This window comes from Pantherophis guttatus, chromosome 10 (genome assembly GCF_059756535.1).
Source record: "Pantherophis guttatus breed Tessera chromosome 10, ASM5975653v1, whole genome shotgun sequence".
NCBI lineage: Eukaryota > Metazoa > Chordata > Lepidosauria > Squamata > Colubridae > Pantherophis > Pantherophis guttatus.
The window spans coordinates 23,444,179-23,470,167 of NC_142072.1; the positions used below are offsets into that span (position 1 = coordinate 23,444,179).

Sequence of the window (25,989 nt, forward strand, 5' to 3'; positions counted from 1 at the left end):
TTTTCAAGACTTTCTCATTTTTCTTTGAAGATGTTTCACTTCTCATCTAAGAAGCTTTTTCAGCTCTGACTGGATGGTGAGGAATGAAAAAGCTTCTTGGATGAGAAGTGAAACATCTTCAAAGAAAAACCAGAAAGTCCAGTTTCCTCTTGAAAAAGGACCTTTGGGACATACTACAAAAGTGTCACAATATAATTCAGTAACAAAAAACTGAACTCTATGAAATTTGTTTGGCATTAGAATCTTGCTAAAAAGTCATTAAATCTTATTCACAAACTCTGCAAAGAGAACGGACATTAAAGCGATATCTTGAGATGCATAATTTATAGCCTTGTCATTTAATATTTAAAATCTGTCAGATATTCATTTATGAGTTTCATTTTTTGCTAAGGTTTTAAGAAGCTCAGTTGGTATAGATATGGTGCCGCCTCTGTAGTTTTTGTATCTCCTTTTTTAGTTCCGAAATACTTTAGGAATGCTAGTGGGTTTTCAATAGGGCTACAATTTAGCATTATGGTACAGCTTAAATTCTGGTTCCAGACAATGACAGGGCAATCTCACAGCAATTGCCCTTCTCAAATCTGGAGGGAGGAAAAAAAAATATGTAATTATGGAGGTTCCAGACACATCCTACTGCTGAGGTGATTGATTACAAGGCATAACTGTTCTTGCTAATTACTTACATTTGCATAGTTTTACTTAACCTATCATTCATTCTACTGCCAAGATTCAGATGTTTTAATGATCTGGAATTTTATCAGCTGGAAGGGCTAAGTTCATGAATGTAGACAGGGAGGTTGGTGATGCAGGTAAGGGGGAACTGGGAGAAAGAATTAAATGCTAGGAAAGGATGACTTTGAAATTCTTCTGTACCTATGGAGTATTTATTTATTTAGAAACTGGTTTCCTAGACTACCATAGTGTGTCAGATTCCTTCTGTTCACGTATCTATAGTACAAAATAGCTTGTGTGATTTATGGCACCGAACTATATCTCTGTTTTCGCAAAATACTTTCAAACTCTCCCTACCTGAAAATGTATTTGTTTTTCTGCCCTGCTAGTGTGTTTCGGTTGATAACTTAATTAAGGTTTGGATTAGCCTGTTTTCCCCTTTGGCTTTACTAGTTAGGATGGTGTATTTTGATTTGCTGTGATTTCATACTACATTTATGAAACGTATTTTCCATCCCATATTTTTGTTTCAGTTTGATTTGGTTTGGTTTCTTTCATATTTTTTTTTCTTAAAAGATAGAACATCAGTGGGGTGGGTTTTTTCTTTTTTCTTTTCTTTTTTTACAAAAAATTATTTCAGGACATACGAAGTTGAGATATTTTTATCTGGAGAGATCCCATTTATTTTAAGATCAATTTGGCACACAGTATGTGGGGCCGCGGTGGCTCAGTGGCTAAGACGCTGAACTTGTCGATCGAAAGGTCGGCAGTTCAGCGGTTCTAATCCCTAGCACCACGTAACGGGGTGAGCTTCCGTTCCTTGTCCCAGCTTCTGCCAACTGAGCAGTTCGAAAGCACATAAAAAATGCAACTACAAAAATCGGGACCACCTTTGGTGGGAAGGTAACAGCGTTCCGTGCGCCTTTGGCATTGAGTCATGCCGGCCACATGACCACGGAGACGTCTTCAGACAGCACTGACTCTTCGGCTTTGAAACGGAGATAAGCACCGCCCCCTAGAGTCGGGAACAACTAGCACATACGTATGAGGGGAACTGTTACCTTTATGTGGAGTTTCTTTCCAAGAAAAAGAAAATTTCAGATACATTCTCAGTGATGGCTTATACTAGTCTTGAACAGCCTTCGTTCACATAGCATTCCTTATTTTTATGGATTAACGTCTTGTCCTGTTTTCCAAGTTCATTAGGCCAGAAACTGAACAAAAGTCAGGATTCTCTTTACATAATTTAAAACAATGATTTAGACAATTCCAAGCTTCCCTGATTGCTTTGTGATTAAATCAAGTATGATGCATTTTTGGATCATGTGTAACTGGTTGTGGTTGGAGGGGGGGGCAGTTAACAATGATAGAAACAGTTTGGTTAAATTATTGAAATTAGCCAGAACGATGTCATTTAACTTGTCATTCACATAATTTGCTGAGTAAAGAGATTTGTTCCCTATGACTAAACTTTGTGATTATTGCTGCTTGCTGAGATATCCATTATTATAAGTGATCAAGTAGTACATGCACAGTTTCTATTCTTGGGTATTGTCCTTTTCCTTGGCTTTCACACAACTACAGAAGACTTGATATGGGAAGTCATCTCTACTACTTCCTTGCTCCAGGGAGTGACTGGGTTGAAACTCTGAAGGTTTCAGGGAAGCAGGCTTGTTTGTTACTGACTTCTATGTTGTCATATCCGGCCAGTTGTCCCTAGTTCTACTTGTTAATAAGCCACGTAGAGTGCTTATATAAGCAGAACATAGGATATAAATAGCATTATAAAATAGTGTTGTTTTTAATTCATTGGTGCAGAATTGTGATTTATTGCTGATTGGTCTGTGTAAATTTTTTAAAACCTTATTTATGGAAAGAGAGTATCTATTTTCAATTGGAGAGACATATAAGTCCAATAAGTAAATAAATAGAATAGAATAGACCACTAAGTTGGTCTGGAAAAATTACAAATAGTTATAATAAAATAAATAGACCTTTGCAGATCTGTTTTGATAAGATGCTTAACCTTGCAGAAATGTGGTGACATACCACAACCAGAGGTGGGTTTCAGCAGGTTCTGACCAGTTCTGGAGAACCGGTAGTGGAAATTTTGGGTAGTTCGGAGAACCAGTAAATACCACCTCTGACTGGCCCTGCCCCCATCTATTCTCTGCCTCCTGAATTCCAGCTGATTGGGAGGAAATGGGGATTTTGCAGTATCTTTCCCCTGGAGTGGGGTGGGAATGGAGATTTTATAGTATCCTTCCCCTGCCACGCCCACCAAGCCAAGCCACTCCCACCAAGCCACCCCCACCAAGCCACCCCCATAGAACCGGTAATAAAAAATTTTGAAACCCACCACTGACCACAACCAGACAAACTTGTGCAGGAATGTCAGCCGAATATAATGAAAATCAAGGTGGAATTGATATGACTGACAATGATGTTGATGTCAGGGGATATTGTGTGTATACTGTATGTGTTCAGATGGGCAGGCGGGCGTGCATGTGTGTGCAAAATGTTCATGCAAATTTGTCATCTTCTCTGTGGTGGTGTACCATGTTAGCCTGCAGTTTTTATTTCAAAGGCCTTCCATTCCAGTTCTTAGCACAAGCAAAGTATTTGTCAGACATGTTCACAATCCTACTTTGACTTCATATGTCAGTTTATTTTATTTAAACAGCCCAAATAATTTTATCCTGCTGTTGAAGTTTCATATCCCCGATAATCCTCTAGATAGGCCTTTTGGGCACCCAAAATAATTTCTTTCTCCTACTATAATTTTTCACTTCTTAAAACACAATGATTTCCCCCCCCCCTTGTTAATCTCATAATGACTTGATTATACCTGCTGAATTATCCATTTCTCTCCCCATCATAAATAGGCTGCTATTTAAGGGTATTGTCTTTTGAACAGAGTGCCTTGCATCTCCTTTCAGGATTATAAAATCCAGACTGTGATCAATAATTTCTCCTCGCTATGTTTCCAGAATGACTCTATAATTTTCTTTTAGCTCTGATGACTTTTTCATAGAGGTCAAATTAACTTGTCAATTGGTCATTACCTTCCTTTTTTTTCTCCATCATTTTCCCACTTCCTTCCTTCCTGCAGTGCACTTTGTCAAATCAAGTCCTAGAATAGCAGTTGGGGAAAATGAAAGATAGTGGATAAGTGCTTTGTTTTGAAGTAAGAGGTTGGCTTGGAGGTGGTTCAGCAAATGAACCAAAATAATTTAATCCTGCTCCCCCATTCCTGCTTTAAAAAAAAAAAACATAAGAAAAGTTAAAATACTTGTTTATTGGAATTCATTGTTAGAATGTATTTTTGTGCAACAACTACAGTACAATCTACAGTACTACAAACTACAGTGCAATCAAATGCCAGTATTTGCAAGTTTGGATCTATGGTATATACTCTATGCTCTTTTGTTGTAAGTAGTTTTCTGTTTCCTGTTACAGTTAAATAGTTAAGCAGTAAAGCACTGTACTCTTTGTTTGCTCTGTGGTGCTTTATATAAAACAGAATTTCTAACATTGATAAAGCAGATTTTCTCGACCAGGTAACCTTAAAACATATTGGGTTATAATGCCCAGAAGTCTCAACCTTCTCAAATGGGGACAAATTTGTCATCACATCATGGAAAAGTGCATTAAAGCAGTCTTCCCCAATTTAGTGTCCTCCCAGATGTGATGGATGCTAAGGATAATGGAATTTGTAGTCTGACATATCTGGAATTATTCAACTAGAAAAGATGTTTTCCTGACTGGACCGGATTATCTGTAAAAATAATCTGGTATTTTTTTCAAGATTGAGTCATATATAGGCAAGGAGAAACTATGGAAAATCACCAGCCAAAAAATAGTCCATAATAAATCCCAGCTTGATTTGGAAACTTCTATCAAGGTTCCAGGTGACTGTGAGACATGGGCTTCTCTGGACAAAGATATTAATTTAGCATACAAGAGTTCTAAATATTTCACTTTTTCATATCCGATGCTTTATATCTGCTTCCTCCCACACTGGCCTTGGATTTCCAGTGTTTTTATTGCTGAATCTGAAGCTGTTATAAAGAACACTTGGATAACCTTAGTGCTTGATTGTTTCATGCTGCCAGGCTTCTCTCAGACCATTATTTGAACTAAAGTCTTGCAGAAAGGGACTCAGGGAGACAGCTCTTGTTAAAATTAAAATGAAGGAAACCATCAATTGCAGACTAATATTCTAAGTGTGGATTTAGTAGGCCCAAGATTCAAACCGTATGTAGAGTCACTTGCCTGTGTACAATGTGATGGGATGAGACCAGGGGTGAAATCCAGAAGGTTCTAACAGGTTCTGGAGAACCGGTAGCGGAAATTTTGAGCAGTTCGGAGAACTGGCAAGTATCACCTGTGGCTGGCCCCAGATTGGGGTGGGAATGGAAATTTTGCAATATCCTTCCCCCAGGAGTGGGGAGGGAATGGGGATTTTGCAATATCCTTCCCCTGGAGTGGCGTGGAAATGGAGATTTTGCAGTATCCTTCCCCCAGGAGTGGGGAGGGAATGGGGATTTTGCAGTATCCTTCCCCTGGAGTGGGGTGGAAATGGAGATTTTGCATTATCCTTCTTCCAGGAGTGGGGAGGGAATGGGGATTTTGCAATATCCTTCCCCCAGGAGTGGGGAGGGAATGGGGATTTTGCAGTATCCTTCCCCTGGAGTGGCGTGGAAATGGAGATTTTGCAGTATCCTTCCCCCAGGAGTGGGGAGGCAATGGGGATTTTGCAGTATCCTTCCCCTGGAGTGGGGTGGAAATGGAGATTTTGCAATATCCTTCTCCCAGGAGTGGGGAGGGAATGGGGATTTTGCAATCTCCTTCCCCCAGGAGTGGGGAAGGAATGGAAATTTTGCAATATCCTTCCCCTGCCACACCCACCAAGCCACACCCGCAGAACCGGTAGGGAAAAAATTTTGGATTTCACCCCCGGATGAGACTTGCTCATTTTCCACAGAAGTGTGGCATGCAAAAGCTTAAGCAACCCTGGTTAATATTACAAACACTTCCTAAGTGAACCAAAGCTGAGAAACCTTATATAAAGTGAAATGCAACGTATTTTTGTGAATCTGAATGCATAGTAGATGCAGTGGTTTGTACATCTTTCAATAGAATGTTAATGAGCTCTGTAGGGTATCTTATCAAAAAATTACATTATTTTGATCCACCTATGGCAGGTTTTTGAATGTATATATCACCATCAGGCCTTGTTCCTCATCTCTTCCATGGATATGTTCCGAGTATTGAATTTGTTACTGCTTTGTCTGTATGACAGTCTTGGATTTACAGAAGGGAAAGTCTTCAGCTCTGTCCAAGCAAAAGGGTTTTCATTTTCTCTCATCATTTAATACTGTTTTGTCCAAATTCTTTATCTTGTGCAGCTTCTTTCCCTCCCACTTCGTAAAAAGGGGCAGTATAAATAACCTTAAAAAGATGATTTGAAATAACCTGATTATGGAATGGGAAGGTGCTTTAGGTAAAACATGGTTATTTTGCCTGGCTGGCTTGGACTAAAGGGGTTTTAGAGGGGATTTTAATGGTTTTTATAGTTTTATTGGGTATTTTTAAAGGAAGGATTGGACTTTGTGTGTTTTATTGTTGTTAGCCGCCCCAAGTCCTGTTGGAGATAGGGCGGCATATAAGTCCAAATAATAAATAAAAATAATAAATAAAGGTTCCCCTTGCACATATATGCTAGTCGTTCCCGACTCTAGGGGGCGATGCTCATCTCCATTTCAAAGCCGAAGAGCAGCGCTGTCTGAAAACATCTCTGTGGTCATGTGGCTGGCATGACTCAACACCAAAGGTGCACGGAACACTGTTACCTTCCCACCAAAGGTGGTCCCTATTTTTCTACTTGCATTTTTTACCTGCTTTCAAACTGCTAGGTTGGCAGAAGCTGGGGCAAGGAACGGGAGCTCACCCCGTTATGCGGTACTAGAGATTCGAACCACTGAACTGCTGACCTTGTCGATCAACAAGCACAGCTTCTTAGCTACTGAGCCACCGCGTCCCTTGAGGGTGCTTTACTGCCAATCAAATCCTCTTTCTGCCACTTTGGACAGGAAGCCAACTAATCTTTCCAAGTCCAAGTGGAAGCATGGAGAGCATAATGTTCATTAAGGAGGTTTGGATTAGTTTTCTTTTTTTTTTACATTTGCACTATCATGTGATTCATTACTATCTGAAGCACCACAGTCATGGGTAGGAGAATCCATGAAGTATTGTCCTGAGAAATACACTATTTCCCTCCTGTTCATCTTTGCTGCTATGTCTCAGCTGTGATAAACGCTCACTGCTATTACTGCCAAAATTTGGACTGCTTGATGTATCTCTTACTTTTTCCAGTAGTTCAATACTCTGTGCGTCTTGTATGAATCCAATCCATGTACTGAAGGGAAACAAATGGCTGAAAATATCTTTATTGTAAGGCAGACTATTAGTGGGTAATTGCTTAAATCTGCTAAAGACAGCTGGGCTGAGGAGCAGGGAACTTCTGTAAAGACCAGGGACGAAAAACCTTGGAAATTGCTGATGCATACTGAATAAACTATGTCCAATGCTTAGAATAGAATAGAATAGAATAGAATAGAATAGAATAGAATAGAACAGAACAGAACAGAACAGAACAGAACAGAACAGAATAGAACAGAACAGAACAGAACAGAACAGAACAGAACAGAACAGAACAGAACAGAACAGGATTCTTTATTGGCCAAGTGTGATTGGACACACAAGGAATTTGTCTTGGTGCACATGCTCTCAATGTACATAAAAGAAAAGATACTGTATGTTCATCAAGAATCATAAGGTATAACACTTAATGGTAGTCATAGGGTACAAATAAGCAATCAGGAAACAATATCAATATAAATCGTGAGGATACAAGCAACAAAGTTACAGTCATACAGTTATAAGTGGAAGGAGATGGGTGGTGGGAATGATGAGAAGATTAATAGTAGTGCAGACTTAGTGAATAGTTTGACAGTGTTGAGGGAATTATTTGTTTAACAGAGTGATGGCGTTCGGGAAAAAACTGTCCTTGTGTCTAGTTGTTCTGGTGTATAGTGCTCTATAGCGTCGTTTTGAGGGTAGGAGTTGAAACAGTTTACGTCCAGGATGCGAGGGGGTCTGTAGATATTTTCACAGCCCTCTTTTTGACTTGTGCAGTATACGGGTCCTCCATGGAAGGCAGGTTGGTAGCCATTGTTTTTTCTGCACTTCTAATTATCCTCTGAAGTCTGTGTCTGTCTTGTTGGGTTGCAGAGCCAAACCAGACAGTTATAGAGGTGCAGATGACAGACTCAATAATTCCTCTCTAGAACTGGATCAGCAGTCATTGGGCAGTTTGAGCTTTCTGAGTTGGCGCAGAAAGAACATTCTTTGTTGCGCTTTTTTGATGACGTTTTTGATGTTGGGTGTCCATTTTAGATCTTGTGATATGGTAGAACCTAGAAATTTGAAGGTCTCTACTGTTGATACTGTGTTGTCTAGTATTGTGAGAGGTGGAAGTATGGAAGGGTTTCTTCTAAAGTCTGCCACCATTTCTACAGAATAAATCTCCACTCATGTAAATTAGGGAGTGAACCTAACGGTTTGAGATCATGTATTTTCATAACAGGGAAGTTATTATTCAGGATTAATATCAGTATTATTTTTAATTTATTGTATGTCTGTTGCTGGTTGATGACCGTAATAAAGTATTTATTATTATTATTTCTACGGAATAAAAGCATAACAGGAGTATAGGTTACTAAAGGTTGACTGACTGGGTTGCTAGAGTTTGCTAGGAGCTGATTAATTGCAGAAGATGTCAATGAGGCTACTCTATAAATCCCCTGCCCATCTCAAAAGCATGGGCAAAAGCTTGTTTTCTCCCCCTAGGCAGTATCACAGAAAAACTTGGCTCAAAGTGAAGAGCATGGTCTCCACTCATTAAGAGGATCTGGTGTTATTTTTTTCCCCCCCATCCATGTATTTCTGACATTAATACTGTTCAGACTTGAAAGGAACCATTTGCTCAAGTCTGTCAATTTGCCTCCTATCAAAGTTCTGAATAATAGGTAAAAAAAGGATCAGCTTCTGTTTGTCAGTTTTATTGTTAAGGGATGTTAGCTGCTCGGAGATCAAAATCACAGTCTATGTAGCAAGAAGAGTGGGTGGGTCTGGTCAGCAAAACTCAATCAAAACTCAAGTTTATATCGGAGGGGGAGCATAAGTTTAACATAGCAACCTGGGAGAAGGAGCATTATTAATTAAAATATCTGTCAGATCTTTATCAGAGTTATTTTCATCTTTACATGCCTGGTTCTCATTACCCTCTCAAAGTTGCTTAATACAGCATATATGTTATTTATTTGGAGATAGTTTAAAACATCTCTCTTGGTTGGGATGCCTGGAGGAAGCATCAAATCTTCCAATTTCTGCTTTTTTTTTTTAACTCCTAGCTGTCCTTTGGTGCCCAGAGCAGTTCCTGCAACAACTTTTAAGTTGCTGGTTTGTTTGATTTCCGTAAGAAGTTTCTTAAAGTTGTGCCTGCCCAGGTAGATAGTCTGTAACACTATATATATTTTCTACTGTAGAACTGATTGAAATAACGTTCCTGTTTTGCCACCACTTTCCATCTCCCACTCAGTCAATTGATAAAGATGTCTTAGTTATCTTGCATAACACATGCATGCATCTTTATTTACGATCAAAGATCAAACACAAATTTGTAACACACTGTTAACTCTAATGAGACCCCATTCCATCCAAGGCATCATGCTGAATAATCTGTTGTCGCGTTTTCTCAGCAGCTGTCTCCTTTAACATAATCACACAGGACAGGGAAGGCTACAAGCAAGAGTAGAATTTTTAAATGGATGTATTTATCATACAGATTTTTATATCACCCAATTGCCATAACTCTTGGCAGGTTACACCAAATACACAACGTAAAATTGAAACATTGCACCTTAAAAATAGGCATCCCCATGAGTTATACAGCACTACCCTGTTTCCCCCAAAATAAGACCTCCCCTGATAATAAGCCCAATCATGCTTTTGAGTGCATGGCAATAAGGCCAAGCACTTATTTCAGGGTTCAGAAAAATATAAGACAGGGTCTTATTTTTGGGAAAACATGGTATGAATAGAATAGAATTCTTTATTGGCCAAGTGTGATTGGACACACAAGGAACTTGTCTCGGTGCATATGCTCTCAGTGTACATAAAAGACAAGATACATTCGTCAAGAATTATAAGGTACAACACTTAATTATAGTCATAGGGAAAGAGTCAATATAAATCGTAAGGATACAAGCAACAAAGTTACAGTCATACAGTCATAAGTGGAAGGAGATGGGTGATAGGAACAATGAGAAGATTAATAGTAATGCAGACTTAGTAACTAGTTTGACAGTGTTGAGGGAATTATTTGTTTAGCAGAGTGATGTTTATTTATTTGATTTGATTTGATTTGATTTGATTTCTATACCGCCCTACTCCCGAAGGACTCAGGGCGGTGCACAGCCAAACAATAAAACACATACATACAAAATTTAAAAGTAGAATAAAATCAAATTAAATAATTTTGGCCCCAACAAATTTAAAACCCCAAACTATTTAAAACCAATTTTAAAATTGAATATATAAAATACTAAAAGATATTTAAAAATTAAAAGTCTTCTATAAAAGAGGGAGAAAATTAGGCCAGGCCCGCCTGTTGAAATAATAAGATCTTTAAAGCGCGGCGGAAGGTGCGCAGATCCGGGATCCTCTGTATCTCTGGGGGGAGCTTGTTCCAGATAGTAGGTGCCCCCACAGAGAAGGCTCTCCCCCTGGGGGCCGCCAGTCGGCATTGTTTGGCCGATGGCACCCAGAGGAGCCCCTCTCTATGGGAGCGTACCGGCCGGTGGGAGGCTATTGGTGGTAGTAGGCGGTCCCGCAAGTACCCAGGTCCTAAGCCATGGAGCGCTTTAAAGGTGGTAACCAAAACTTTGAAGCGCACCCGGAAGACCACTGGGAGCCAGTGCAGCTCGCGCAGGAGAGGTGTTACATGGAAGCGCCATGTCGCTCTCATTACCACCCGCACGGCCGCATTCTGCACCAGTTGGAGCCTCCGGGTGCTCCTCAAGGGGAGCCCCATGTAGAGAACGTTGCAATAGTCCAGGCGGGAGGTGACAAGGGCATGAGTGACCGTGCGTAACGAGTCCCGATCCAGAAAGGGACGCAACTGGCGAATCAGGCGAACCTGATGAAAAATCCTCCCGGTCACGGCCGTCAAGTGCTCTTCTAAAGACAGCCGTGAATCCAGGAGGATACCCAAGTTGTGCGCCCTCTCCGTGGGGGCCAATGATTCGCCCCCAATAGTCAGTGATGGCACCAACTGACTATATCAGGATGTCGGAAACCGCAGCCACTCGGTCTTGGATGGGTTGAGCCTGAGCCTATTCCTGTGTGTTTCCAGTCCTGAAGTTTTCTTTAACTTTTCTTCTGTCATTGCTATGTAAGGGAAGGTCACTATAATGGAAGCAAAAGGTTTTCTGTAGATCAGATAGGAAATGTTTGAGCCACAGGTAATAGTTGGAGCATCCTCACATGCACTGCCCCTGTGTGCTGCATGTTGGATCATTGGATCCTTATAGAAATCCAACTCCACAGGACTCTCTCAGGAAATAGTTCTAAGCCTCCTTTAGGGTTAAGAAAAAGTGTTGGCTAAATAAAAACATTATGGGGCAGCATTTATTTCAAAATTTATAGATTAATGTTATATTGTCAAATTCCTTTGTTTGGCCGTTGTTTAACCCCCAAATTATTTTGTTGTTGGTTTGTTTTCACTTGATGCAATGATGGCAAAATGAATTGAGTATGTTTCCGTAATTCATTAATATATGGCACTACATCCAGAGCAGTCTTTTAAGGAAATATGTATTCTCAATGGTATATGAGTTCTTTTACTTTACTTGACGTTATTCTGGACTTAAAATAATCATCTTGCTGAAGTCTATAATATTTATTCTATTCATGCATACATCAGGGGTGAAATCTACTTAACTTCCTTACCGGTTCAGAAATGCACAACCCACACGCATCACATGCACGCGCAGACTCTCTGTGCAGGTGCAAAACCTTCTGCACATGCGCAGAGGGTAAAAAATACATTACTTCCTGGTTAAAACCAGGAAGTAACGACAGCCGGGCAGGTGGGTGGAGCCTCGCACTGCCATCGCTACTGGTTCTCCGAACGACTTGCCACAATCGCTACTGGATCAGCCAATCCAGTCTGAACTGGGAGCATTTCACCCCTGGCATACATGTATTATTATGTGTCATGCATTCTTGTATGAATCATGCATGCCTCTTAATTTTCTTATCATCTAAGTGCCGTATTAATTATTTTGCTTTTTTCCTACATTCTGGCTTTCTTTTCTATTTTGGCCCTTCCAAGAATAACAGTAGCTAAAGCTGTAGTTAATAATTATAACTAAAACTATAGATGGCTATACCATACATTATTTCTTGGATGTCTTCTGAATCAGCACCACCACCATCAATTCACTCCAATCATAACCCGGATTGTGTACCCATCTGTTATGCATCTGTTTTTAGGTTGACAGCTAATTTTCAAGGAATGAAGCATTGAGGTATACAAATTGTTTATTCCTTTCTAAGGATTGCTAAATTTTAAATCAGCTGTGGGTGGGTTCCTTGAGCTTCAGGAAAAATTTGCCACAGCAAAGTAAAACTGCAGATTAAACTCCCATTGGGACTCTATTAATTTTGTTAAGTTTGGTTCCTTTGATTGTTGATTTGAAAAAAAAAAAAATGGCCCACCAGATAAACTGCTCAAATAATATAGAATAATTTCTGAAATGAATCTCTTTCTGTGTTTGCAAATGTATATACATGGCCAAGCCAGATGACCAAATCTGTTTCTTGTGCACCTTCTAAAGCAGTGATGGCTAACCTTTTTGCCGTTGCGTGCCAAAAGCGGGGGGAGCATGGGGGGGGTCACGTGCATGCGTGCCAACACCCATAATTCAATGCGCCTCCCGCGCATGTGCAAAGCCCCCCCCCACGCTCCCCCTGCTTTTGGCATGCGATGGCACGGTGGGCCCAGTAGGGCCGTTTTTCAAGAAAGCCTCTGGAGCCTGGGGAGGGCAAAAATGGCTTTTCTCACCCCCCTGGAGGCCCCATGGAAGCCCTCTGGAGGCCGGAAACAGCCTGTTTTCCGACTTCTGGTGGGCCTGGAACGCCCAAAAATCAGCTGGCCGGCAGCACATGCTTGCTGGAGCTGAGCTAGGGCAACACTTGCGTGCCCACCAATATTGCTCCATGTGCCACTTGTGGCACACATGCCATAGGTTCGCCGTCATGGTTCTAAAGCATAGCTGGCTGGAGAATTCTGGGAGTTGAAGTCCACAAGTCTTAAAGCTGCCAAGTTTGAAGACCTCTGTTCCAGAGGTGGGTTTCAGCAGGTTTTGACCAGTTCTGAAGAACTGGTAGCAGAAACTTTTAGTAGTTCAGAGAACTGGTAAATACCACCCTTGACTGGCCTCGCCCCCATCTATTCTCTGCCTCCCAAGTCCCAGCTGATCGGGAGGAAATGGAGATTTTGCAGTATCCTTCCCCTGGAGTGGGGTGGAAATGGAGATTTTACAGTATCCTTCCCCTGCCATGCCCACCAAGCCATGCCACGCCCACCAAGCCATGCCACGCCCACCAAGCCATGCCCACAGAACCAGTAGTAAAAAAAAAATTGAATCCCACCATTGCTCTGTTTTAAAGAGTAGTTTGGACACCACTATAAGGAAAACTGTAGCTTTTTCGTAATCTTTACAAATGACTAACCTTCATGGTTTCTCTTATTCCTGCAAAGAAAGCAAATTGTTTCATTTATCACAATTGTGTGAGAGGCATCTTCAGAAGGGAGGGGTGTCATCAAAAGTCAGGAGAAAGTCGGGTCCACCTCTTGACTTCTTTGACCCTTCCAACAGATGCATTTTTCATACACATAATTATTTCGTTTTTCAATTACAATATTCAGAAGTAGATTACTCTGCAGTATGATTCACCTTGAGAGGACTACAATTGTAGAATATAAATGAATGGGGAAAATAGAATTAAATATTGTTTTTCATGATTAGGCTAATTAAGGCCATCTAAAGATCTCACATTTAATTTCAAGGAGGATTTCAGCTCAAGCCTTTCCAGACTTATGGAACAATGTGCAACATTAATAGCAGGTTTTCGGGGAGTTCAGATGGCAAGTAGTTACCTTTCTGCTACCTGGATTGATAGCCCCCAGGCTTCATTTGTATTAGCAGTGTTCACACAATATGTTTAATCTGGTCATTGAATTAACCCATATCCTGTACAATACAGTGACTCATAAAAGATCCTTGTCTTGTCTGGAGAAGGACTGTTTTTCTGAGTGGGCTGTCACTTTTTGGCAGGCTCTTTAACTGTTTCCCTGAGTCTTTGCTCTTTTTTTCTCTTCTTTATCCTGAGTTTGAGATTTACCCAAGTCTGCTGTACTAACTTTAGTGGGGGTGCCTGTAGCCTGATGTTGTGCTTGCAGAAAAACAGCTATATCTTTTTTCAGTGTCTACATCATTTATTTTATTTATTTTATTTGTTTTAATTTGTATACCGCCCTTCTCCAGCAGGACTCAGGGCGGTGAACAGCCAGAATAAAACAGAACATACAAAATTTAAAAACAGTTTAAAAATAATTAAATATTTTTGGCCGCAATTTAAAACAACCCAATTAAAATCAATTAAATTTAACCAAAACTGTGGGATCAAGCCAGCCCGGCTAGGTGGAATAAATAAGTTTTCAGGGCCCGACAAAAAGTCCGGAGGTCTGGTATTGTACATATCTCTGGGGGGAGGTTGTTCCAGAGGGCGGGCGCTGCCACAGAGAAGGCTCTCCCCCTGGGGGTTGCCAGCCAACACTGTCTGGCGGACGACACCCTGAGGAGGCCCTCTCTGTGCGAGCATACTGGCCGGTGGGAGGCTATTGGTGGCAGAAGGCGGTCTCGTAAATACCCCGGCCCTAAGCCATGGAGCGCTTTAAAGGTGGTCACCAACACCTTAAAGCGCACCCGGAAGACCACCGGGAGCCAGTGCAGCTCGTGCAGGAGAGGTGTCACATGGGAGCGCCCCGTCGCCCCCATAATCCCCCGCGCGGCCGCATTCTGGACCAGCTGGAGCCTCCAGGTGCACCCCAGGGGGAGCCCCATGTAGAGAGCATTGTAGTAATTGGATGGTTATTAGTTGCTCAAATATTGAAACCACCGTTTGTGCTGTAAGAAGGCATTGCTTTGCCATAAAATCTGTTGTATTCTCCCATAGTAAACTCTCCATACTCTGGATTAGTTTGTTGTTAAATATTTTAGACTTTATCTCAGTCTCCATACAGGCTGTAGCTGGACTCGTTTGTGAAAACAGCTGGCTGTCTTTTTGCTCCCCTCCTCTCAGGTCGGGAAAGTCTAGTATCTGCTGTTTTGTCAAATCTCTTTGCCGGTCCCCTTCTAACCTCTCCAGATTGTTGGAAATAGAGGGGGGGATATTTTTACTTACAAATCTCTTGTCAGCAAAGTGCTCGTCAATTTTGGGTTGTTTTGCATTCTTCATTGGTGGGAGGGCTCCCGGGCTGGTGCCATGGCGCTTCATTCTTTTCCCCATGTCTTATTAGTCCTCATCAGCCAAAACTTTGTGTTGTGGTCTATGCTGTTATCGTCTCCAAAAAAATATTATTTAAATAAAAAGGCTCCAATGGGTATACTAAAAATTGATAAAATAGAATAAAATAAAACCAAGAGCAGCTGCTGCAAACACGCTCCGGCAGCGGCAGCAGCCCCCCCCCTAAAAGATCCAAATAGATTGAGTTTGTATTAAACTACAAAACCAGGCTTAAGTTTAACTAACATCTGGTTTAAAATGAATCAGATGTGGTAAGTCATGTAAATGTAGTTTGTAGTCTTTAAGCAACTCAGTTAAAGATATGGGTTCAAAGATGAAGGGACCAGGGATTTGCAAATTCAGTGAAGAAATTATTGCAATGCATACAGACAAATTTACCAGCACCAGAACTGAAAAAGAAGAGATATTACCTCAGTTCGAACTAGGCTGAGAGAAAGAGAAACCTGAAAGAAATTTAAGCCTGCAATATTTTATAAGTGGCAGCATTTTAAGAGGAATTCAAAAGAAGCTGATTTAAGAAACACCTTTTCTTTCTGTTTTCAGCTTTACATGTTGGGGATTATTCAAAAATAAGCAGCCCATCCTCCTCATTAAATTAAGATTTTAAATATTATTATTAGGGATTTTTCTCTTACTTCCATTTTTTTTTTTTACAATTGTGTAAGATTATGCCACTTTTTTATCTGATATACAGATAAACATTTAATATACAGAGGAACATTTAATGATTAAAATTAAAGGTAGATTTATTTTTTGTTCAAGCTGAATTGCAATAAAATTCTAACCATTGGGGTCATTATCCCTTTAAAAGGGTAATGTGTCACAATGTTTTGGTACAGGGGACTTCTCTAATTTGAAAAATATTTTTTTTTTAAGGCAGGATTTTTTTTCCTCCTGGGAGTCATGGTAACAATAAACAAAGCTGAAAAAAAAAGCATCATTGGGGTTTTTTTGATGGGGAAGGATGAGGACAACTTTCTTCATCTCCTCCCTCTGGATTAATAGGAGCTGAGAAAGCCAGAGAGACTGCAGATTTTTTAAATCTTTCAGAAATGTTTAAAAACACTGAAAACAGATTAATGACTCTCACACATAACCTTTAGTCACTTCATCATTAAATCACTGCAAAAACCCTAAGGATTTTCAAAAAAATTGTTCCATATTCTCTTCCCTTTCCAAGGAATTTTGCAAGCAATATTTCCTTCAAGAAATGAATTAAAAGTTCAGTGCAAAGGGAATTTTCTACTTAGTACTGGTTTTTCTGTTTTTGTTTTTCATTAGTTCTGGTTTGAGTTCCTAGTTCTTTTTGTCTCAGTATATAGATGTTTCAAGATGTTTGGAGCAGTGATGGGTTCCTCCTGGTTCGGCAGAGCCGGTAGCAGTGACGATAAGATGTCACCAAACCGGTTCTCTTTGTTCGGGGAGCTGGACCCTCCCACCCACCCACCCGCGTTATTCTTACCTTTTATTTGGCCCCGCCCCAATCTATTCGCTGCCTCCCGAGTCCCAGCTGATCGTTTAAAGAGTTTAAAACTTTTTAAACTCTTGCCGCGGGGTTTCAAAGGGCTGCCCTACAGCTGATCAGTGTTAAAAGGCAGTGTGTTGGTAGACCAGTGCGCTTGAGAAACAGATGGGTAGACCGGTGCCTCCAAAAATAAATGGGTAGACCGGAACACTCCAAGAACAAATGGGTAGACCGGTACAGCTCTGCAAGCAGTTAAAAGCCTGGTAGACCAGTACCTCTGCTAAATCCTAAAGAATTGTCACATGACTATCAAACCACGCCCACAAAATAAGCCACGCCCACAGAACTGGTAGTAAAAAATTTTAGAACCAACCCCTGGTTTGGAGCCTCAGGAAATGTTCTCTCCAGCAAAGTTTTATCACCTTTGAAATGATCAAAACTGGCGCGTTCTACCCTTTGGCTCCAAACTACTTTTCTATCATTCAATTCACTCAAACTTTGATAGAAAAGTGCTAAGAAAGAGAAATATGGTCTCCTGGTTTTTTTTTCATATGCAGATAAATACATTTGTTTTTGTTCAGTTGCAAAATTTGTCTGACTCTTCACAACGGCATGAACCCATAGCACACTGGGCCCCCTGACCTCCACTGTCTCCTGGAGTTTGCCCAAACTCATGTTCATCACATCAATGACACTACTGTATCTAACCATCTCATCCTCTGACGTTGCCTTTTCCTTATGCATTCCATCTTTCCCAACAGCAGGGTCTTTCCCAATGAGCCCTCTCTTCCCATTTGGTGGTCAAAGTATTTGAGCTTCCTTTAGATACATACATTCATACCAGTGGTGGGTTCTAATGGTTTGCTACTCGCACGCATACCAAACTTGTGCTTCACATTTATGTGAAGCCACTGAGTGAGATTATCCATGGTTTTGGGGTGAGAGTCCATCAGTACGCTGATGACACTCAGTTGTACATCTCCACCCCAGACCACCCCAATGATGCCCTTGATGTTATGTCCTGCTGCCTGGAGGCCGTGCGGGTCTGGATGGGGAGGAACAAGCTCAGACTCAACCCTTCCAAGACCAAGTGGCTGTGGCTTCCGGCGTCCCGATATAGTCAGCTGGTGCCATCGCTGACTATTGGGGGTGAATCTTTACCCCCCACAGAGAGGGCTCGCAATCTGGGTGTCCTCGTGGACGCACGGCTGTCTTTAGAAGAGCATATGACGGCCGTGGCCAGGGGGGCTTTTTATCAGGTGCACCGGATCCGCCAGTTGTGGCCCTTTTTGGACCGGGACACCTTACACATGGTCACTCACGCCCTTGTCACCTCCCGGCTGGACTACTGTAATGCTCTCTACATGGGGCTCCCCTTGAAGAGCACTCGGAAGCTCCAACTGGTCCAGAATGCGGCCGCATGGGTGGTTATGGGTGCAACTTGTTGAGCCCATGTGACACCTCTCCTGCAGGAGGTGCACTGGCTCCCAGTGGTCTTCCAGGTGCGATTCAAGGTATTGGTTACCACCTTTAAAGTGCTCCATGGCTTAGGACCTGGGTACCTTTGAGACCGACTTCTGCCACCAGTAGCCTCCCACCAGCCAATTCGCTCCCACAGAGAGGGACTCCTCAGGGTGCCATCGGCCAAGTTATGTTGGCTGGTGACACCCAGGGGAAGGGCCTTCTTTGTGGGAGCTCCTGCCCTGTGGAACGAACTGCCCCCAGAAATACACAAGATCTCCGACCTCCGTGTGTTTCGCTGTGCCCTTAAAACCCTGTTGTTCCGCCAGACTATGTAAATGATTTTAAATTGGGTGTTTTAAATTTTGGGTTTTAAATTCGGGCCGAAATTGTTTAATACTTTTAACTATTTTAAAACTATTGTTTGTATCTTGTGTTTTAATTGGCTATACACCGCCCCGAGTCCTTCAGGAGAAGGGTGGTATATAAATTAAATTATAAAAATAAAAAAACTATTAAAAAAATAAAAGTGCATTGAATTTTGAAACTGCTGAGGCATGGCAATCCACTCTGCCACGCCTTACAGCTGGGCTAAAAACGAAGGAATAAAGGTATGTATAGCATGGGGGCGGGCAGGTGGGAGGGCCCAGCTGATGGTCGGAGCGAACCGGTTCGCTCTCATGTCAAGATTTTCGCTATCAGCTCTCCCAAACTGGGGAGAACTGGTAGCAACCCACCACTGATACATACATACATACATACATACATACATACATACATACATACCAGAGGTGGGTTTCAGCAGGTTCTGACCAGTTCTGGAGAACCAGTAGTGGAAATTTTGAGTAGTTCGGAGAACTGGTAAATGCCACCTCTGACGGGCCCCACCTCCATCTATTCTCTGCCTCCCAAGTCCCAGCTGATTGGGAGGAAATGGGGATTTTGCAGTATCCTTCCCCTGGAGTGGGGTAGGAATGGTGATTTTACAGTATCCTTTCCCTGCCGCACCCACCAAGCCATGCCATGGCACGCCCACCAAGCCACACCCACAGAACCGGTAGTAAAAAAAATTGAAACCCACCACTGATACATACACAAACATAAAACAAAACCGAGTATTTGGTGCAAATCTTTACACTACCTCCTTCCCTCAGCCCATCCAAATAAAAACTCCTTTGGACAACTCAACTCTACTCCTCATCACCCTAATTAAAACAAACACACCGTGTTTACAGTGAAGCCAATAGAAGTTTGTCAGCCTCTGTTTAGCCGCTAAAAGATAAAATGCAGCCATTAGGCCCTTTGGCAAGGAGAAAATACAAGCAAAGACATGACAAACCGGCCCAGTTCATTATAGTTATATGTTTAAGAAAGCTCATCTGAGCATCATTATATTCGTGCTTGTTAATTAGCACGAAATGTCTGCTGTGGGCTGTAGATGATGGGCTAGGACCAGGAGGAGGCAGGCAAAATGTGGAAGGCAAATGTTTGCAGGATAGCTGGATAGCTCAGCAGACTAGTGCATTGTAATTTAACTCCAGCTGTCTGCAATTAGTAAGTTCGAATCTTGCCAGGCTCAAGGTTGACTAAGCCTTCCATCCTTTCTAAGGTAGGTAAATTGAGAACCCAGTCTGTGGGGGCAATAAGCTGACTTTGTAAAAATATACAAAAGTATGAAGGCTGTTGCTTAATGCATTGTAAGCCGCCCTGAGTCTCCGGAGAAGGGTGGCATATAAATCAAATTATATATTAAAAAATATATATAAAAAACCAGCCTAGCTGTCAGTGGACTGGACATCCAAGAGATGGGTCCAATTAAAGATCCTCTTTGCTACGGGAAGCCAATAGACCTCATCCGCCACAGTGTGGTAAAAGCTCCCTCTGGACGGCTGAGCAGGCTCCATATTTGCAGATGTGCTCTAAACATTTTTTTCTTAATTGCCTTTACTTTCCCACCATCTGTCTTCACACCTCGTTAGCTGAAGCTGCTGGTCCCCCTCCTGATGATGGCATAATGGCAGAGGACGGGGAGCGGTTTTGCCTTAAATTGGCATGGAGATGCCTATCAGGAGCTGGAATATAGTTGTTTTCTTTGCTGGACTCAGCAGTAGATTCCTTGCACTCTGCTCAGGGAACACAATGGCGACTTTTTCTCGGTCCTCGCTTGGTACTTGTCTAACCACCCATGCCTGCTATCTGCAGAATGTCGGAACCTCTTTCGGGAATGGGGAGGGGGGGATGTGATAGAGGTGTATAAAATTATCATGGCAAGTCCAAGGGAGAGATATAATTTGGCTTCTGCCCATAGCAGCTGTTTGGAATTAAGCCCAGGAGGGCTGGGGAAAGGGTGGGCAAAGTAGGAAGCTCAGCCGCTTGATGAACAGAAGGGATAACTTTTAGATTTTAAAATAGCCAGAAATCCTGAGGAAGAGAGAAGTAGGAGAAAAAGAGTTTGCAGTTTTGGGAAAGGTGACAGTTGGGAGGAACGTGTAGCCCAGGGGTGGGTTCTACTTACCTTTACTATCAGTTTGCAATGGGGTCGCGTGCACGCGCGCTCTTCTGCACACGCGCAGAAGTGTTCTGATGACGTCGGGGTCAGTGGGCGGAGCCTCCCACTGGTTTTACTACCGGTTCTATAGAACCAGTCCGAACCGGGGGCAATCCACCACTGGTGTAGCCTCCATATTCTAGAAATGGATACTTGACATATTGGAAGAAGGGCTCAACTGTCTTCTCCCATAGTAAGCAGAGACTGGTGCAGATATTCTGTATATTCATCCTCTGGTGAAGGATGTTCACACCATGCGACTGTGGACAGAGATGGATAGGAAGGAGACTTTTCCCCCTGTCTTTTATAACACCAAATCCAATGATAGTCAGGTAAACTGAATGGTGGCCTTTCAAACCAAACCAAACCCTTTACCCAAGATGGGGTTGTATTCTAGAATTTAGCATCCAAAGAGGTAGAGATGACTTTACAACAAATTTAAAATAAAAGCATAGAAATTGCATTGGTTTTCCTTTATTACAACTATAATTCAATTCTAAGGGATTTATTTATATAAGATTTAAAGCAGGGATGAAATGCTCCCAGTTCGGACCAGATCGCCTGATCCGGTAGCGATGGAGACGGGTGGTTCAGAGAACCAGTAGCAAAAATCCGTGCCCCCCCACCATGTCCAGCTGAGCCACACAATCATCAGAGACTTTTTTTTTTAATTTTTAAAAGCATTTTTTCTACAACCCCTTTGGCCGAAAAAATGCTTTTAAAAGTAGGGGAAAAAAAAGCCTCTGATGATCGCGCGGCTCAGCTGGGATCATCAGAGGCTTTTAAAAGCAGTTTTTCTACAACCTCTTTGGCTGAAGAGGTTATAGAAAAAATGTTTTTAAAAGGAAAAAAAGCCTCTGCCGATCAGGCAAGTGAGCTGGGATCGTCAGAGGCTTTTAAAAGCATTTTTTTCACAACCTCTTCTGCCAAAGATGTTGTAGAAAAAATGGTTTTAAAAGTTAAAAAAAAAAAGTTGGCCACGACCACTCAGTCATATTAACCCAACACACACACCCCCCAAGCCATTTCACCACTGATTTAAAGTATATTCTCATTTTCTTTCTTGGAGAATATCCAATATGGTTGGAGAACAGAAATAGGAAAGGGGGTTCTGTTGTGGTGACTTTAAATTGTTCTTCAATAACAGTAACAGTAAAACAGAACTGGAAGTTGCCTTTGAAGTCTTCTAGTCCAACCCCTTGGTCAAAGGAGGAGATCCTATACCATTCCGGACAAATGGATGTCCAATCTCTTCTGAAAAACCTCCAGTGATGGAAAACTCACAACTTCTGGAGGCAAGCTGTTCCATAAGCACTCCATAATTCAACTGTACAGTTATTTTTTTTCTATTGCCGCTATCTAATTTATCTCTTCTCTCTCATTGGTATGATAAACGAGCCTGTTATCTAATTATCCTCTAGATACCTTGGACCATTTATTCTTTACTCTAAGTTTCTATAATTGGGCAAAAGTTGTTTGGTTTACAATTCAACAAACATTATGGAACACTCCTCTCCCGAAGTTCAGATATCCTATTGGCTTTCTGAAAGACTTGAAGATCTACAGGTATGCCCCCCCTCCCCCACTATGTTGGGGGGGCTAGGAAGTTAGTGGAGCTGGCATGTATGTGTTGTTTTATTCTGTTGGAGAATTCTTAGGGATGATTTGACTTCTTTTTTTTTTAAATAGGTGTTTTAATTGGGCTTTATAAATTATTGGTCACTGAAAGGTTTGTCAGGATGGATAAATGGTTCTATAAAGTTGTTTAATTAATAAATATAGATTTATCTTGGTGCAGCTTGAGGTTGTTGTACAAACTGAAATGCTGTCTTCAGATTTTTGTATTTCTCTGGAAGGTTGCATGCCATTCAACACTCAGAATATTGAAATAAAAAAAAAAGTATTGTAGAAATTTCATACAACACAGTATACTGTATATTAGGGAAATTTGTTTAGAAAAAAATAAAAGGCATATTGAGGAAGACAGTTGCAAAAATGTTTATGTAAAAGGTTTTTTTTTAAAAAAAATCCAAATGCTTAAAGGTATAATTATAAAATATACTTGTACTTAGAAGTTAATGTTATAGAAACAAAACAAATTTACCTCGCTCTGTTCATAGCAAACATTATTTTAAACAAGACAGTGTTAGGTCTTAATGAAAATTATTACATTGGTTCCACTATAGATTACTTTTCACATGAGTAGCAGGTACTACTTTCAGTATTGTCCATACTTCACCCTCTATGTGTGTCCATGTGTCTGTCTCAAGACAGAATTGTTACCTCTTTTTCCTCATTTACTAATGTCAGTAATTCCATGGGCAGTGGTGAAATCACATCATTCGTTTTTGGAGGCACCGGTCTACCACCACACTGCCTTTTAACACTGATCAGCTGTAGGGCGGCACTTTGAAGCCCCGCGGCAAGAATTTAAACAGTTTTTTCCTTCTAGCCGATCAGCTGGGACTCGGGAGGCAGCGAATAGATTGGGGGTGGGGCCAAATAAAAGGTAAGAATAACGCTGGGGGGGGAGAGCCCAGCTCCCAAACAAAGACAACCGGTTCGGTGATGTCATAACGTCACCGCTACCGGCTCGGCCGAACCGGGAGGAACCCACCACTGGCGAAGACTTACCTGTATTATCATTAATTTTTGTTCCTTACAAAAGAAACTTTTTCCTCTGCTTTTTTTGACAGTAAGTGAAAGAATTCCTTTATGCCCCCTTGGATTTCTGAAGGGAAAGCACCATCTGAATCTAAAACAACAAGAAAAATCAATAAAAATAAGAGCCTGCAGTAGAACAAGGAAAAACAGGCATATGCTTATATAAGAATTTGCATCTTAATGTACAGTTTGATCTTATTCTATCAGTCATTAAATCAATGTCAGTGGCCAATTTCAAAACCTTTTGTCAGAACATTATTTCAAATACTGTATGTTCAAAAAAAAATATTTAAATCCAGCAAATACACAAATAGGCTTGGAATGCCTGAAACAACCAAATAATTTTATCATATCCAATTGCTGTATCTCATATTTAACATTGCTAAGTTCTAAGAATTGAGTTGTTTTCCACAACTTCATATACACAGTTTTAACTGGCATATTATGTAAAGAGTGGTGTTTTTTTTTCACTTTAATTACTTATCCTGTAAAGCACATTAGTGAAGACTCCTTTAGGGTCAGTAAATTTTGCCTTCTTCCTTTATTGCATTTTCAACTTGAATTCAGACCTACTTTCCCCCAAATGAAAATCCCTTTGAAAATTCCTACTTATTTATTGAAACTGGGCGGTGGAAAAGTTGAACCTTGTATCATACTTATGATTGTTGTTTTTAATTATACTTCACTCTTCAAAATTGCTCTTCAATCAAAGAGGACAGCAATTCTCCCCCCCCCCAATTTGGTAGTTTAATTGTTTTATTTTATAAAAGAGCCAATTAATACATTAAGCAAAATTCAGATATCAGTTAGGTACGGTGGCATTTCTACAAAAAAACAAAACTTTTAAAGATAAGAAAAAAATTACATCAGTATAAATTTGGGGTGTTAATGGCCGTACAGTTACTTCAATTGTACAAATAAAGCTAAGTGTGGCATTGATAAAACTATCGCAAACTGCATATAATTATTTTGTAATATAATAAGGATTTCTGTTTGTAGTTTGATATGTAATACTGAGATCTCCAGTCTATAATTGTTACTGTTTATGAATATTCCAAAGAAGGAAAATAGAAAACAAAACAAAGATTAAAGGGGGAAAAGCTGCTTTGAAAAATAGATAATTTTATATTTAATTGACAAGATAGCAATTCTTGAGTTTCATTTTCTGTTTCTCTTTTTACATTGTCTTTACAACCTCAAAAATGCAAAGAACTGGCATTAAATTCATCTATTAAGTTGCATGCACAGTGACACTTGTCTCCTCTCCTCCTTCCTTCCTTCCTTCCTTCCTTCCTTCCTTCCTTCCTTCCTTCCTTCCTTCCTTCCTTCCTTTTGTTTTTTCACTGCAGTTTCCTGCTTCTTCAATTTCACCAGTCCATCTGGGATTGTGCTCTCCCCGAATTACCCCGAGGAATATGGCAGCAGCTTGCACTGCGTTTGGCTAATCATCGCAAAACCTGAAAGTCGGATCCATTTGGCTTTCAATGATTTTGACGTGGAGCCTCAGTTTGACTTCTTGGCGGTGAAGGATGGTGGAACAGCTGAATCACCCACCCTCGGGACCTTCTCTGGAAGCCAACTCCCATCTTCTCTGACCAGCAGTGGCCATGTTGCCAGGCTGGAATTCCAGACAGATCACTCCACCGAGAAACGTGGCTTCAACATCACATTTACCAGTAAGTCAACCGAAAGCAAAAGATGATACTATACGAACAGGTGTGCAAGGAAGCATTCAGGGCTACCTCTTTGTCGTTTTCAATCAGAGTGGCAGCTTAGAAATGCACAGATCAGTACAAATGCTACTGCTGGTAAATCAATATTGGGTCTGATGGTTTTGTTTTCTCTAGGGTATTTCTCATGATAGAAGGCTTCCAGTCTTAAGCAATCTTAAATAGTAAGTTAAATAGGTGACTGACGTGCTACACAAGAAAGCATGACCCTCTAGCTTCATATTTGTGAGCAGGAGTCATTTTGGGCTCCGCAAAGGTTCTACTAGGATGGAGATAATATCCTGTTTGGGGGGGGGGGCGCACACTCAGCATCACAGCCATTTGTGAACCATCAAGGCTTCCAAAGGAGTTTTATTTACTTACTGTATTGATCAAATTCACATGGTCTCCCATCTCGCACAAAGCAAGTAGGTGTTGTGGCCCGTACGCGGCCTGTGCAGCTAGTAGCTGATTCAGACAGCGAGGACGCTGGTGTGGTGCTGCGCCAGTAGCCTGTGCAGCTGGCACTTGAGTCGGACAATGAGGAGGCTAGAGAAGAGTGGTGGCCAGGAGTGGGGATTCAGCCAGGGCCTTCAGAACCTCCAGAAGCTCCCTTAAGTGAAGAGGAAGAAGAGGACGAACCTCTTCTCAATGCACAGGCGCGCAGAGCTGCCAAAAGGCAGGAGTGGCTCCTCAGGAGGAGGTCTCCTCAAGAGTAAGGCTTGGGGCTAATTGGCCACTCCCTTAGC

The 25,989-nt window shown here is 41.4% G+C and overlaps 1 protein-coding gene across 2 annotated transcripts in view; it reads left to right on the forward strand.

Annotated features, from left to right (window-relative positions):
• CSMD2 (CUB and Sushi multiple domains 2) overlaps window positions 1–25,989 on the forward strand; it is an 822,245-nt gene that overhangs the window by 539,309 nt on the left and 256,947 nt on the right. For both annotated transcript variants that reach the window (XM_034413370.3, XM_034413371.3), the window contains one exon: window positions 24,881–25,207. In XM_034413370.3, coding sequence (XP_034269261.2) covers window positions 24,881–25,207 — 327 coding nt within the window. The remainder of the gene's footprint in view (window positions 1–24,880; window positions 25,208–25,989) is intronic.